The 17,275-nt window shown below is 37.8% G+C and overlaps 2 protein-coding genes across 3 annotated transcripts; one reads left to right on the top strand and one right to left on the bottom strand.

Annotated features, from left to right (window-relative positions):
• Positions 1-1,144: 1,144 nt before the first annotated feature.
• Positions 1,145-5,226, bottom strand: mesd (mesoderm development LRP chaperone). Of its 2 annotated transcripts, XM_077228072.1 has the most exons (4): positions 5,033-5,226; positions 4,065-4,104; positions 3,876-3,957; positions 1,145-1,583 (listed from the first exon to the last, which is right to left on the bottom strand). In XM_077228072.1, exons 1-4 carry the CDS (start codon positions 5,183-5,185, stop codon positions 1,349-1,351), a joined length of 510 nt encoding a protein of 169 aa, XP_077084187.1. In that variant the 5' UTR covers positions 5,186-5,226; the 3' UTR covers positions 1,145-1,348. The 2 variants fall into 2 exon arrangements, with proteins under 2 accessions (XP_077084187.1, XP_077084186.1); XM_077228071.1 differs by having other exon boundaries at positions 3,876-4,108; positions 5,033-5,221.
• Positions 5,227-7,040: 1,814 nt separating this feature from the next.
• Positions 7,041-10,602, top strand: tlnrd1 (talin rod domain containing 1). Its single transcript, XM_077227955.1, has one exon. It carries the CDS (start codon positions 8,475-8,477, stop codon positions 9,537-9,539), a length of 1,065 nt encoding a protein of 354 aa, XP_077084070.1. The 5' UTR covers positions 7,041-8,474; the 3' UTR covers positions 9,540-10,602.
• The last annotated feature ends 6,673 nt before the right edge of the window (positions 10,603-17,275 follow it).

Below are 17,275 nucleotides of genomic sequence, written 5' to 3'. Positions count from 1 at the left end.
CTTAGTGTTGCTTTAAAGAGCCAATTCAACCATACGAATAATCCAAAATAACTTTAGTAAAACATGCATTTAATTTTTTGTATTGCTGAAGTTAGAGTACATATGTGAATTTGCATTTAATTCAGCCTGAGGAGGTTAATTCGTTTCACGTTTGGTGGGAAAGAGCCAACGGCCGTTTCCACATGGCAAGCTCAGCAGCGCGTATTTTTTTCGGCGTGCATGTTAATCAATGAGTGCATTCACAAGCAGGAGCGTCGCGTGAAGTGAAAGCACACTTTTGATGGACAAAATAAATATGATTTCACACAAAAAGTGCCCAAAATGCACAGAATAAACATGTTTAGTGAGCTTTAACAAGAACTGGAGTAGGCAAAAAAAGAAAATGAAGACTCAAAAATATTTATAGAAGATTTAGGCTACCCATTTAAACTTGTTTTTGATTATTCAGTTTGGGTGATAATACGGTGTATAATAAAAAAATAAAAAATAAACTAGCCAGTAAATATTATATATATAGCCTACACTTTCTTTTAGTCTATGTAATACACAGACAGCTGCATAGCACAACCCAAATCAAACCCGAGTGTGCGGTTTTGTGTGTGTATATTAATCCGCGGAGTTTGCAGTCTTGTAAATATATCTAAAGAATGACTGAAACGACAAGATTGGAGCTGTTTTCTGGACTGTTTACCATTTATATGCGAATGTTGTACACCCCACCATAACAAACTTTCAAGACTATCAATTTTATAAATGACCAACTTCTAAAAACACATTTTTAGTTGTCTTTATAAAGAATTGCTGTGTAGCTTTGGAGCTGCTGCTGTGATACTGTAAAAACGCTTCCAGTGTGAATACTCTCACGCGTCTGCAGCTGCAGTGGCAATGTAGTTCCGCTCAATCGCTGCTCACGCTTGCCGTGTGAAATGGATGTTACATTTGCCAAACATCATATATATATATATCCTAACAAAAAACAATTAGAACAAACAAAAAGTAATGCAAAAGTAATGTAATACATTAATTTCCAAAAAAGTAATGCAATTACTTTTTTAGGTAGTAACAAGTAACAATATTGTAATGCATTACTTTTAGAAGTAACTTTCCCCAACACTGACTGTAAATAATCAATGCAATGCACATGTAATTATAAAATTGGTTTATTCTTTGATTCAGACTGTGAAAAAATTAGGTGAGTGATAGTAAAACAAATCAAAGAAATTGAAACTACAGATGATTTGACTGTAGTCAACCGTTAGTGATCTGTGCATCAAAGTACGCTGGTAACACCTTTTAGAGAAACGCTTTTTCAGTCCCATTAAGACCTAGTGCCTTTGAGCTTCAGCTATCAAAGCTCTTGCTTGCTTTTATTTGCTCGGTTGGCTGCTTTCTTGTCTCCTTTCTTCTTGGTGTCATTTTGCTCATTGCCCTTGGCATCTTTCTTGGCATCTTTCCCAGGGAACACCTGTCCTTCCACGGTCACATCCTCACAGCGGTCCTGAGCGACCAGGAAGTCTTTAATCTCCCAGGCGTAACTCCCGTCACGCAGCATGAAGATGACACGGTTGGATCCCACTACAAACCTGATGAGAATAATACAAACAGTAACCTTCAATGATTTTGACAGAGCGCCAAAAAGCATTTCAAGACACAGAAAGCTAGTTAGGGGGGCTTAAAATAAAAGCAGCGATTCAAATCTACAAAATGCATCTTTCGCATATTTGAACCCTTTATAGCAGCAACTGTGTGATTTTGAGATCCATCTTTTCACACTGAGGACAATATAGGGACTTAAACACAACTATTATAAAAATTAAAAAAAAAGGTTCACTGATGCTCCAGAAGGAAACACGAAGCACGAGCCGGGGGGTGAAAACTTTTTTGAACTTGAAGATCAAGGTAAATTGTACTTAATTTGTCTTCCGGGAAACATGTACGCACATTCTGATACTTCTGTAAGCCTTGGATCATTCAGGTAACGATACAGTATTGAAAATCAGGGTCATTTTTATATATTTTTGTCTTGTGGACTATATGTAAACGTCTTTATGTAAAATATCATATTCAGGACAGTACTAAATAAGAAATAACATGCATTTTGTATTATCCCTCTTATTTTGTGGAAATTAACATTTTGCAGATTCCACAAGGTGTATGTAAACTTTTGAACACGACTGAATATTCTTCATCTGTAAATGTTAGAAAGTCGTGCAAATATTTCCATTTTGTAGCCAGGAGTGGATGAGCCTTATGGAAGCGAGTCTCCACTAAACTTCCATGAACAAGCGATACCGCGCACATGCGAGTAAAACAGACGGTGCGCAACAGAGTGGTACAGGTATGACATCACTTTATAGGCCAATCAGCAGTTAGCCGTAACAAAAACCCAATAGGATTTTTCCATAGGCTTTTGGATTATTGCAAAAAAAACAAGCTCTGTGATCAACAAAAGTTTATCATGCTTACACGTTTTGTCCATCAAGATCATTTTCAGAAAATGTACATAATTTTATGAATTTTGAAGCCTAAAATGCAGTCGCCAGAAGTAAAAAGCTAAAGGTAGCCTATAAACGCACTACACCTCAGTCCCACGACTTCAAAGTCACCATCACTAAGCTTTCGACAACTCTTTCAGTTTTTATCTAAAAAAGATTTTCCCCGAAACTTTGAGTTAGAAGAGCTGATAAGAGCACAATTATAAGCATAACGAGGCTGTAAAAGCAGAGTTTACCTGTTCAACGTGATTACATTTAATCTTCCTGACAGCCTCTGAAGTCCCATTTAGCCACTTGTTAGCAATCGCATTTTTCAAGACTCGTAACAGCTCAAAAAAAAAAAGAAAATATTCACAAGTGGGGTAATACTGATGTATTTTATGTCGTAGAATAAAACGTGAAATTATAATCTTTCAGCATTTTAACCAAAAACCCACTGGCTTCAGGACGATGGAACCATAAGTGCTAAAATGCTAATTTGTTTCCATGTTTTTTGCCTACAAATTTACAATCATACCTGCACCACTCTACAGAATAAGAGCACAATCATTCTGACTAAAATATACATTGTTAAAATATTTGTTTTGACATTAAATGTGCCATATGTAGAATTTTAAACCTCAAGTAAGTGTATTTTTATGATAGCAGTAACTGTAAAGTGACTATAGAATGAGTGTTCCTCTTACCAGTTAACGTTTAGTGCTTTTGTTTTAATTTAATTTTAATTTAGGGTTAATTTAGGGTTGACTAAGGTTGTTACAATGTTATAATGTAATTTGATTTTAACCCTTCCTTTGCCCATAATACAAAGCACAACCTACATGGTTACATTGACTAGATTTGTTTTCATAGCCTTCAATATGAACATTGTTTGTAGAACAACACTGGCCAAGATGTGAAATAACAAAAAAAGGCCCTTTTTTTATCCAAATAGAAAAAAAGTAGATAATACAGAGATATATCCTGCATATCGTCATTCAACCCAAAAATATAGAGATTAGGGATGGGCATTTCAAGCAAAAATAATATTCGAAGATCGCTGGGTATTATTCGGGGGGGGGGGGGGGCGCACCCCTCCCCCACATGCACGCACACATGCATGTATAGGCTACATTGTGAGACGATGTGTAGGCCTATCTTATTCTGTCGTCTGGGAGTAGATTGACAGCTTTTAGGTGCGTTATTGGCATCATGAACGCGTCACCACCGCATCAGATCCGAAAACATGGGTATTTTTTCAGGAAAACAAAAGACAATAATCACACAACCTATTCGATATTCTATAATAAAATCAACTAAATCGAATATTCGAAAATCATTACTTATCCCTAATAGAGATATGATTTTTTTTCATCCACATTGCCTAGCCCTAGTTGTTACCTCTGAACATCAAAGTTGGCATTGAAGAGGCTTCCCTGCCACAGGCTGGTGATCTCTTCTGTCTCCTTCTCTGTCGGGTTTCCTGTCACAGAGGCAAACACCATCAACGTCTTTCCCTTCTTGGACATCTTCAAGAGCTCCTCTGGTTTGGATGCATCTATTTTAGAGAAGTCGATGGGTGGAGGAGACCTTTTGTGCTCCGGTAAATCACCCTCTTCGATGTCATCATCTTTCTGTCATAAATGAAAAGATGTCAATGAGAAACACTGAAGAAAGAAAATCTCTTTTTAAAAATGGCAAAATTGAATTTACTGGTAGTTAGGGCTGGGCGTGGGAGATCAAAATTATGTAACTTATGGAATGTCAAGCAAGAAGGGAACATTTGTTAACGATATTAGAGCAACATTAGAGCAATCAGATATTCAATATTTTATATTTAAATACTTAACTTTATTAATATAATATTTATAAGATTTCATTTTAAAACATACAATTTTAAAATCTAAATATTTTATAGGCTTACTTATAATATTAAATATTTTCCAATTTTAATGCATTGTCCAGTGTAGATTTAGAATGTAAATATATGCAGGCAATATTTCAATAGCTTTAATCTTTAAATCTTTGTATACTATACTAATAATTTGTAAATGACTGTGACACTACCTGGGTAATTCTGTGAACCATAGTCTTTCACAGGCAACCTTTGACTCAAGGAGTGTTCCCTATAAAATGTGTAAATCTATCTATCCATCTTTCTATCTAATGCAATATGCATACAAAATAAATACTACAATTTAGGAAGGAACATTTGAAAACATTGTAGAAAAAACTTTAAGCGTGTACATACACAGAAATTATGTACAAGAATATACCAAAAAAACAAGTGTGGAACACACTGTAACCATGTTAAAAGTTTACGTCAAAATTCTAGTTATGGCAGTTACTGTTACTACAAATGTGGTAGTTAATCGATAAAAATGTCGGGTCGAGTAACATACAGACGCACTTACATAAACATAATGACAAAACGATGGTATTTTGTCGGTTACCGTGCTATTTTATTGTGAGAGGCACATGACTGATGTCGTCTGCATCAGCACAGAAAACAGCGCTTGCAATGTCTGCAGCTGCAGCTTGGATGAGTTCGTTCATACCTCCCACTCCTCCAGCAGTCTGGCCATATCCGCGTCATTATAGTCCCTTATGTCTTTCTTCTTCTTTGCTTTAGTTTCTGTACAATGAACCGATATGAAAAATATGAGAAAAAGCAATACTGATACAGTCCTGCTGCTAACGGGAGTCGCCATCTTTAAACCTGGAGCTCGCTGATTGGGTAAAATCTTTCCGCTCGTCATTGGCTAAAGGAAGAGGGCGTGTTTGCCTGATCACGTGGCCTACTATTGCGGGATTTTTTTTCTCTTCCATTTATTTGTTGCAAGGAAAATATAACACAAAATACAATCATATACATGTAAATTAAATAATTAAGTAATAAAGTGTGAAATGAAAAATCTGTATGGGGACCTATAGAGAAAGTTAATAAGTGTACATGGAAAACAATAAGACAAAATAAAATAATCCACATTTAGCCCTCCGTTTGGAAATCTTTTAATTTAGTTTCAGATTTTGCCTCTTTGAAAGAGTTTCAATGCATATCTTAGTGGATTTACATTCTTATGTAATAAAATAATAACATTCACTAACTCTATTTTAAAAGCTGTTCTATATTATCTACATTGATTTGGCATTTAGGAAAATAAATACTGACATGTACAGAATTACAATATTGTTATGCTTCACTGATTATTCTGAAGAAAATGAACATACTCTTATTTAATTAATTTACTCAGGTCTATATTTTCACCTAATTTTACATTCAGTATTTATTTGATATTTCGATACCCGACACTCTTATGTTGATTTTATATTACCCCCTAAAACATTTTTTGTATGCATTAAATATAAAGTTCAATATTTGCATTCAAACAAAAGTGCATGTATAATTTTAAAGTGTATGCAATAACAAGACAAACAATAAAAACAAAAAGAAACAAGACAGTCACAGCTAAACTTGCTTGTTATTAAAGGAAGAGGAAACAAAATAATTCCGATTTCGGGGTTTTTCAGCTCTGCACTTCACAGGCTGGGTCTCTAAAGTGCTTGTCATGGGACTCATATGAAGTGTGTGCGGCTCATTCAACAGAATCGGAACTGTTTCCTCTCAGGACACCCCACCCAATGGCTCAGTGCCCCGTGCAGCTGTACAACTAACATGCAGTGTTCACAGCCTCCCTCAGCCCCCAGTTCAGATACAACACACTTCATAACAAATGCTTTGTGTAATCCAGTAGCTGTATACTTTTGGAATTTAATAAGGAATCAGACCAAACAAGGCCTTCGTCAGGGATCTATAGCCTATTGAATATGAAGAGCATCTGTTGTTTGAAACTGGGCAATTGAGAAACACACTGTCGTAAAATGTAATGTCAAGGGTTAACGATAGGCCAACGTGTACTTAAGAATGCGTATGCTTGTAAATCCTCAAAATGCAAAATTTAGATAATCATATACGACCCATAGTTCTGACGAAAGCCCTTCCCATGTCCAAAGAGGAGTGCTTTCAGTGCAACAGCCCCACCCTGTAGTTTCTCATTGGCTCCTCCACACTCCCAGCGTCTCTTTTTGTCTAATGAAAAGTACTCTACTGCATTTACGTCATAGTTTTGCATCGGTGAATCCGATTTCCCTGCCCAAGATAAATCAGCTGTTTTGAGGCAAATCTGATATTTTTATGAGCGCGGTAGGGTGACTTTTTGTTTCTTATTATTTGCATTAGGACCCCACGAAAATGTATACTTACAACTAAAATCCCACAGCACTAAGATATAATAATATGTTATATATATATACATATAATATAACAATATAATAATAGATAAATAATCAAAAAGTACTTATTGCACACATCAATATAAATAAATGGAGCAAATTATTATTATTTAAACACTATATTATACTTTAAACAACACAAAGATGTGAGGGCAAATCTATTCAAGAGAGTCAAAACAACAAAATGTTTCAGTTCAGAAAACCGTACGTTTAAAATACAAAAGCATAATAATGTAACCGGCGTTTCTGCTAAACAAAAAATTATTCACTCTATGCCGCTCTGAAAGCGAACATTGTGAAAGTAGTAAATACCCCACACGCGAGAGACCTGTTGGATTTACAGGGAAGCGCAAACTGTAGGGGTGAAACACCAGAAACAAGAAAAACCAAACAAACGAAAAGGGTAACTCAAGGAACTTCTCTGGAATTTGTCTTTGGGTGTAACTTTTGCCCTCAGACCGGCAGTTGAGTCTCACATCGGGGCCTCGGGAAACGATGACTGGTGAAGAATGAACACGACTTCTCGCGCGACTAACGTTACTTCTGAAAAATAAGCGTATCGGTTGAGCAGCTGCTGGATTAAAAGGAGGAGTTTCGTCTCTATGACCAGGAATAATGGTTGTGGAGTGTATAAAAGTGTCGGGAGTTTGAGGGAAGCTAACAGGCTATTCAGCCACACCCTCCCGCCGCTTCCTGATACGCAAGATGTAGCGGGAGACTACAACCGACGCGCGAGAGTCTCAGTAGCGAACTAAGTTCGTTATTGTCGAGGAAACTACATTAAAACATTAAGCTGAACGTTAAAACAATGGCAAGCAAAAGCGAAACTATCTGCCACTGGACAACCGCTGCTTTTCTGCTGGAGAGGGCGTATGGACAATAGATATGCATAAGGAACTGTGTTTTCCCACAGAACTTGGATTGTGTACGAAAAAGAAACGGCTGAAAGTCGTTCGGGAATATTTTATGAGTTTTCAAGGTCTCGTGGGATGATGGTGCAGTGGCGACGGGGCGCCCGCGCGTCTCGCGCTTCGGACGCAGGGTCAGCAAGACGGTCAACACATCATCAGCATCATATTGCAGGACGTGTATTTAAATGCATTTAATTGGCATGACACGAAGAAAACCTGAAATGACAGATTGTGGAAGTCAACCTGCCTTCATCTGGGCATCTTCTCGTTCATGGCACTGCAGTAGCCTTTTAAAAGATTTTTTGGGTTTGTTTGCATTGTTGGAGCAACATTGACAACCTGTGAAACTGATCAGACTGTAGCCTACCTTAACAGAGGTAGTTGTGAATTTTATTGTTTCTTTCATTATGCACACCTAAAATCTTATTATTTAAACATTGGGCAATTCAGAGTTTTTCAATTGAAGGGATATTTAACTATAGCTCTCACCAGCCTATTTTGCCCGCATTTTATATTATAAGAATATTTTTTCAAAAGTACTTCCCTTATTCTCGCAAGTGCATTGAGTGAAGTTTCATATTATTTTGAGTTATCAAAGTGTCCTGTGTGTTCGCAAAGAAGCTGAGTGGACTTTTTCTTCTGAAGGACATTATAGAAGACTCTTTGGCCAGTTTCACTATCCTTGAAAAGGTGTGGAAATCTTTTATTACTGAAGAAAATGACATAATTCACATGTTTCGCTCAAGAAAACGTGTGTTGCGATCTTTATTTTGAACATTAGAGCGACCACACTACTATGGCTAGTAGTGGCTCTGGAAAATCAGATAGTGAGGTTTCTACCAACATCCCTAGTGGCAGCTTGCAACAAAGGAAAAGACTTTTATCCATCTGTGACGCATGCAAGAGCAAAATGCAGCTGGTGGCGGACCTGCTCCTGCTGTCCAGCGAGACCAGGCCGGTGGTGAACCCCGACGGCCTGCCCATAGCAGAGACGTTCGAGAAATGTCGCGACACCTTGATCGCCCGAACTAAGGAGTTGTCTATTATTGTTCATGACATTCAGAGCCAGCTCAACATGGGGAAGTTTGTTGAGGTCGGGGACCGACTGTTGGAGATGGGGGACCTGGTGGTCTCGCTGACAGAGTATTCGGCGCATGCCGCGTACTTGGCGGCCGTGGAGATCCCGGGCTCACAGGCTGCCGTTCCCGGACTGGTGGACCGCTATAAAGTCACCCGCTGCCGCCACGAAGTGGAGCAGACGTGCAACACTCTACGCCTAACAGCTCTGGCCGACCTGACGCCGCAGCTCCTTCTGGAGGTGTCGCAGAACATCCTGAAGAATCTCACCACGCTCACGGACGCCTCCTCTCTGGCCAGTGATAAATCCAAGGACAAGTTCGCCAAGGAGCAGTTCAAAGCTAGCGTAAAGTGCATGAGCACAAGCGCCACGGCTCTGTTGGCGTGCATGCGTGAGCTGAAGGCCTGCCCCAGCGAGCTGACCCGCAACCGCTGCGTTCTCTTCAGTGGCCCGCTTGTGCAGGCCGTCCACGCCTTGGTGGGTTTCGCCACAGAGCCGCAGTTCCTCGGCAAAGCCGCCGCCATCACCCCCGAGGGCAAGGGGGTGCAGACGGCCGTCCTGGGCGGCGCCATGAGCGTGGTGTCGGCCTGCGTGCTCATGACCCAGGGCCTCAGGGATATTTCCCAGCATCCCGAGAGCAGCTGCCAGATGCCCGTCTACCGGGAGCGTCTGCGCAACTCTGCATGCGCCGTCTCGGACGGATGCACTCTCTTGTCTCAGGCACTAAGGGAACGATCCTCACCTAGAACTTTACCGCCAGTTAACTCTCATTCTGTGAATTAAAACTCCTCCCCGGCACGCTATTTTTGAAGTACCAAAGAATCTAATCAGGTCTAACCCCTGTATAGTACGAGTTAGGGCTGGGCGATAGTTTGAATATTGGCGATGTTATCTTTTAATGTTAAAGGTTTGTCTTAGAAAGACAGTAAGCAGCTGCTTTCAAACACTCCCCCGCTTATGTGTGTGAGAGCTCTGTAAACAGCTTCAAATGTTTCTATTTCCAACATGTTTAACAGCGTTGAGCATCGTAGCCAATCACAGACATGTCTGTTTAGCTCCGAACACAATGACCAATCATAGGTGCTTAAATAAGTCAGTGGGGAATCCACTCAATACTGCTCAAAAGCGGGAGTTTTCATTCAGCACGATCACATATTGTGTTCTACATGCTCGAATCCTGTCATTACTGTAAACATGATGCAAATAAGAGGTTCATTTAAATAAGTATATAAACTAGTGTTGATTTTCGCAGTAAACTTTTTGTGACTAAACATTCTGTCTTTTTCACGGGGGACAAAAAAAAAACATTTAAAAATTGAAAACAAATGGAAAATCTAAATACAATGAAAGTAGCTATATTGCCCAGCCTTAATTTGAGTAAATTTAGTGTTTATCCATCTAAATTAACTTTTCATGGCAGTCGGCTTTACTCAAGGTCACATTTATAGGTTTTTTTTCTCATACTGGATGTGATTGTGAAAAAAAGTAGCTTTTACTAAAACTGACAACTTTTCAGCAAATCCTCTTGTCGGTTGAGAATATTGCCAAAAGTGGTCTTTACAACAGAAGCCTTAAAATGAAACAGAAAGTCTTTACCTCAGTGTTTAGCTGAATGGATGTCATTAAGATCTGTAGAAATCATCAGCATCATATTGTTCGTATTCCATGTGTGAATTTGTAATGAGTTAAAGCTGCTGTGAGTGTGTGCCATAGGTTTTACACTATTTACAAGACTTTAAATGATATTTTAATGTGCTGTTTTCCCCCCCTTGCCCACCCTCTCATTTTCTATCATGCATGTACTGGAGTATTTATTTCAAGTAATTAAAAATGTTGTTTCTCATAACTATGGTGTGACATCTCAGTCTACTCTAAAGATTAAAATACTTGATTATTTTAAATCTATGAAAGAGGCCGAACGTTTTCACTGGATGAACAAAATGTGTGCTCTGAGCAATTTAATGTGATTTATCATGAATGATGCATCCAAGCACTTTAAGTCATTTTTAGTGAAGCATTTGATTTTCTCCAAATTTCTATACAGGCGGATTGGTGAAGTTAAAGCTATGGATTATTGTGTTGGTGCCTTGAAGAGCTCCTTTACGTAAAAGCTACCTTGACTAGTTCCTGATGTGTTCCATTTGTTATCATAGTCCTCGATAAGCCTCCTGCTACCTTCATCTGTGTGTTTGAAGTCTGGAATGTTTATCTCTTCCGCCACACATCTTATGTGTAGCCGTTTATTCCACACATTTCCTGTACATGGAAAATCCCTGATTAGTCCATTAGTGAAAGACCTACTAGCAATTTTTACTTAATATCTCTGGTTTAAGTTATGGGAAACTCTTGGTGTCTTTTTTGGTTTTTAAAGTCTAACTATAAAAACAACGATTTGCGTTATGGTAAATCTCACTAAATCTGTCAATATCCTTGTCATATTATGCCCAAAAATCTAAAGAATTTTTTAATAATGCCTCTACTTTGAATGTTCATCTTCTGTGAACTTTTGCATTATTTTTATGAAAATAATGCACATTTTAACCCAAAATTCTCATTACTGTAATGCGAAACAAAAATTGTATATGATGTAAATAGTAAATCATAAATCATTTTATTACATATATAGTATTTATATAGTAATGGGCTGTCAAATCAATTAATGACATGTATGCATTGACGTGTGTGTCTTATATATACACACAAACACACACACACAGACACACACACATATATATATATACAGTATATATATATATGTGTGTGTGTGTGTGTGTGTGTGTGTGTGTGTGTGTGTGTGTGTGTGTGTGTGTGTGTGTGTATAAGAAACACACGTTTATGCATACATGTGTGATTAATTGATTTGACAGCCCTTTACTATATAAATACTATATCATAAATTTATATTTATATATATATATATATATATATATATATATATATATATATATATATATATATATATATATAATGTGTATATACACACATACACTCATTTAAACAAACTCTTGTGCTAGAGTCAATTAATCAATTTGACAGCACTAAGTAAAATATAATTAATATTTCTGAAATAGTAAAACACTCATACAGTCACTGTCTTGTAATATTAACTATTCTCAGTGAGATTCAAAGGAAATTACAGAAACGTTAAATTACAATGAGAATTTGTGCTTTTTGTGCTTGTGTTATTAAAATATCTATGCATTTTAATTTAAAAAAAAATTTGGGGTTGAAATGTGTGTTGGGGGGGTTGGGGGACTGTTGGTGCACAACAGGAAACCAAATGACCTCTTCTATCAGGAGACGCTTCCTTCACAGCACAAAATGTCGGAGAAATAATTTCAACCCAGGTTTCGCCCATTTCCTGCTTAAAGGAGAGAAGAGTAAGCTCTTCCCTGTCCTATTATTCAAGCGTGTGCTGTGAGGGTCTGTCTTCTTCTCCCCCAGTCACCCAGTATCCTGTTTCAGATTCGTTATTATCAGTGTAAACACCTCACCCTCTTAAAGCAGGGAGACGTACGGATGATGTGGGAGAAAGGGATGTCTGGAATGTTAACATCTATAATGAAATGTGATTGACATGTTTAGGAGGAAAAGCAGGGTTTTCTCTTAGAAATTGTACATGTAATTATTCATACACACAGTCATGTTGTCAATGATGAATACACAATGCACTAGAAGATGAAAGTGGTGCTTGTCCAGTTGAGTTGTTTTGGATAGAAGCATCTGCTAAAGGAGCACAAATGATGTATAATCAGCGGTAAAATTTAATACTTAGGTTTAGGACTTTGTTTAAATTCATTAACACAAACTCACACATTTGGCAAGTTTTGATACTGTGGATATGGGTCTAATCCGCCATATCATTTCTGGTGGCATTAACACTTTGTTACTCATTTGAGAACTAATAAGATGCGTGTGGTGAGATTAAAATGACACTGAGCTCATAATTTATGGAAAAACCTTATCAAATTGCCATCTAACAATGTCTTCTCAGTTATAGAAGGGCCGTTTGAGGGGAATTTCTAGTCTATACATTTTTTGTTGCTCTTTTTCTGTCATGTCCTCAAAATAAAAAAGTAGGCATAAACATAAGATTTATGTATTTAAATTGCATATAAAATTTCCATCCATTTGAATTAGACCGGTTTAACAAACAAACTAATAAACTTATTAAAACTAATTAAATGTTATCCATATTTGTCAGTCGTGCATAAATGAAACGGGTAACAACAAAATGTAACGACTCAAAAAAATAATGGCATGTCAAATCAAATCATGGCAAATTTGCATCCATTTGATTTAATTTAAATCATAAAATAATTTTTCAAATGCATTTATAAAAAGAAAAATTTCAAATCAGCATAAATCTGTTAATGGTGCAAACTTGTAATTTGATTCAATATGTCCACTGAAATGGCTGGCAAGTGGAATAAGCAATATTTATTACTTACAATGTATAAAACTGAAACAAATTGGATTTATTTATGATAAATATATATACCGTTTCATTTATGTATGACTGACAAATATGCATCACATTAACTTTATTTTAATGTTTATATTAAAACTGTGCAATCCAAAAAGATGCAATTTAAATACAAAAATCTCAAAGGTGCTCTAAGGCCACATCCACACGAAGCCAGAGCTCTCCCTATCCGTTCTTTTTTTTTTTTACGTAAACACAGCGTCTTCTCAAGAAATATATGCGTACACACGAAACCACTGAAACCGACTTAAAACGATGTGGTATACATGCCAGACCAGTATGTGGTGCTGTAAATCTGCCACACTGATACACTAAACAAGGAGAAGAAGATTTGGAGCATGCGCATAACCTTGCGCGCTCTATACGAACCCAACACGACAGCAAGGTGAAGACGAAGATTGCTCACCGTAGTAGCATAGGAGCAGAAGATTTTGCTTTAGTAAAGCTAATAGGCTCAGTAGCTTCTGCAGCACAATCACAAGCATATAGTCTGCCATTGTTGTTGCTGTTACGTGTGATGTAGCGGTGTGACTAATGCTGACACGTGGTGTGATGACATCATTGTTTCACAAAATGAACGGATTGGCCGTACACACGAAAACGCAAGGGTGTCGGTTTCAGATTTATCCACTCTGGGACCCGTTTTCAAAAAATAGCGGTTTCAGTCTCCCAAAACGCCGGATCCGTCTGGACGAAACGCAAATACGATACAAAATTTGTACGTATTCAGCTAAATACGTCTCCGTGTGGACAGGGCCTAAATCGTGTCACGTGTTTTTTAGGCCAAAACATTTTTTGTCACATACAGCAAACATCTCCTCACTATCCGCTAGCTGGCTGTCCCCTGAACACACTGAAAAACGCGGCCTCTGCAGACACCCCTCCACAAACGAAAACAAAAACAAACTGGGCTAACCCGCACCACGAAACCGTGTTGGTGCGCGGATGAGGAGGAGGGAGGGTCTAGCTAGCCTCCGTTTTGTTTGACAATACTTTAAATGTCAACAAGATGTCACCCAACATCGCTTAGAGCACCTTTAAATTTAGGCCTAAATATTTGTCTTTTTTTACCTTTTGTTTTGCTTAAATTGGCATAAATCTGCAAATAGAGAGACTATAGACTAGAACATTTAGTAGTAGGTTAGACCACAGAAATAGACAACATACTTGAGAGAAACTCATTCACCCTTGTAGGTTGGTTTAGGTTTAGTGTGTCATGCAACAGCTGTCGTCTTGGTCAGAAGTGGGACGTCTCTTGGTAACCAAGGCCAAATGTCAGTCTAGTGTGATTTGATACTGATAGCATCATATATCCCTCTGCTCACATAAAAGACACACACCCAGGTCATTGTGCAAACGTTTGCGAAGGGCAGATCAAGTTTCATTTTCAGCGTTGAATCTGCAGTTGGTAAAAATTAAAATGTATAACTGCCTATAGATTCATAAATCTAAATGTTTAGTAGTGGCTTAGAATAGCAGTTACAGAGAATACTTTCTCAGGTGATTATATACTGTAATTAATTTACAATTTTTGGTAAGATAGAACCGATTCGTTCAAAAACACTAATTCGTTCTGTAACGAAACAAACAACTGTCATCATAAAGGAGTCATCAAATCAGTCACTAAACTTGAGAATTCAATGAGAAACACTGTTCACAGAGACGCAGCGACAGTAAAGTTGTTGCATAAGTTACTCTATACAAAACGTTTTGTTAAAGCAATATAACACTCAAAATAATGTATTATTTTCTATTTAAAATTTTCCACAAACAGGTACCAATATGAATTACATAGTTTCAGTCACCATATAATTGTTTATATATTTTTTACTAGTGGGTAAAAGGCCACTTAAGTTCATTTATGTATGTGAGGATAGCAAAATAAAGTAAATTGTGACATATTATACCCAAACATTCTTCATACAGTGGACTAGTAAAATCTATAAAAATTTGGGACACTTTGACCTGACCATGTTTTCCTTTAGTGTTTTTTCTTTAATTGCTAATACAACCATTTTGCACCACAGACTGACCAAAATAAAGCATTGCTTGGTGTTTCCTTAACCTAAATTGGTATTATATAATTGTGTACTTCAATTAAACAGCTGACAGCTATTCAACCTAATTAATTTGTGAGACAATCTTACAGAAGGATGGCCAAAACCAGTGAAATGTCAACTGATTTGATAACTATTTGATAAGTTCTTATCATATTTTATTATCATTTTCTAAACTATAGCGAGCAAACTGTGATAATGTGAGAAATGTTGAAGGTGTCTGAATAAATTTTGGTTTGACCGTATATATAGGTGCAGGATTGCTGTAATATTAATGTGGATCATATGGGGAGGATACATTGCCCTGTGCCATCTGTTAGTTTGACATCTGCCCTGAATATTCAGCATAAACCACCCAGAAATCCTCCCAGCCTGAGAGGCAGGGAGAGTTTGGCAGGAATTCAAACAGAGCTGAAATTCCTCATCCTTCCCCTTTGGCTGACCTTGGACCAGCAGTTTTTTCACACTGCCCTCTCATACACCCACACCTTCTTTTGACCACCAACTGCTTTATTCCTCAGCATAATATTTCTGCAGATCATGTCTTACAGTAGCTTGCTCTTACAGCTTTGTGTTTTTACAGAATGCTCAGTGGAACTGTACAGTCGAACCTTTTTACTCTCCAAAATCATCCTCAGCCCCGCAGACCCTGCCCAGGGCCTGTTATTGTCTCTCCAGAAGGACCAAAGGTTAGATGGGACGGTGCGTCATTGTCCTTAAATAAAGCTGCACCACCTGGGAGGATGACAACAGGGCAACATTTCCTGACATTGTCTGTATGCTGTCTTTGTCTAATGAAGCCTGGGAACACAGTAATTTCCCTGTTAGGGCCGGACGTACTGCAAGCTGCCAAACGTAGACGTCTGATTGGGTGCGTATGCTTTTGTCAGATGAGTTGAGGAAAAAAATAGAAGAGCTTGTCTGCAGCTTGAACCAGAGTTATTATCGCTAAATAAACTGAAAACATTAAAAATATATATTTACTCGAATTATAATCAACAATGAAAATAGAATTTAAAATAGTTACTCATTTTATTTCAGGTAGTTGGTAAGGCAGCATTTATCAAGTTACTAAACATACTAAAAATACTAACTTATATATTTATATAAATTTAACATATTTATATGTCTACAAAGACATAAAAAAAAACTAATAAAAATGACAAAACATAAACAGTTTCTTAAAACGTTAAAGGGGACCGATTGTGCCCATTTTTACAAGATGTAATATAAGTCTCAGGGGTACCCAGAATGTGTCTATGAAGTTTCAGCTCAAAATACCCCACAGATATTTTATTATACCAGGGTTAGGCAAGAGCAGGTCGGTCCCGGAGAGCCACTGTTCTGCAGAGTTTAGCTCCAACCCTAATCAAACAATTGAACCAGCTAATCAATGTATTCAGGATTACTACTGTATACAGGCACATTTTTTTTAGGGTTGGAGTTAATCACTGCAGGACAGTGGCTCTCCAAGACCGATGTTGCCTACCCCAGTATTATTCCATGTTGACTTGGACTTCCTTTATTAATTCATTTTTGAGTGGAAGGAAAAACATGTTTTCGTGCATATATCTTTAAATGCAAATGAGCTGCTGCTCCCCACCCCACTTTCCAAAAGAGGGCGGAGCCTGTTCAGTTCGTGCACCCAATACTCTGCCAAAAATGAAAACATCTGTTTGGTTTTGATCATCTAGTGATTTATGTCATGCAATTCTAACTATTTCTCGCAATTGCGACTTTATATTACGCAATTCTGACTTTATAACTCACAATTGACCCTTCGCTAAGCCCCGGCCTCCCTAGTTACTGTTGCTACGCCTGTCAAGCTTTCGCGCCTGGCACGTCTATTACAGTGTGTATGCACCGGTGTCAGACATTCCCAATGAGATAATTAATATTTTTTGGCGAACATGTGAAATATCTGAGAGAGCAAGACAAAAGGGACTGCAGTATGCATTCGAGGGATATATCCACGA

Source organism: Siphateles boraxobius, unplaced genomic scaffold, assembly GCF_051911475.1.
Source record: "Siphateles boraxobius isolate OS27281-9 unplaced genomic scaffold, OSU_SipBor_1 130, whole genome shotgun sequence".
NCBI lineage: Eukaryota > Metazoa > Chordata > Actinopteri > Cypriniformes > Leuciscidae > Siphateles > Siphateles boraxobius.
The sequence above is the reverse complement of the archived record's forward strand: the minus strand, read 5'-3'. Positions and strand labels throughout refer to the sequence as shown.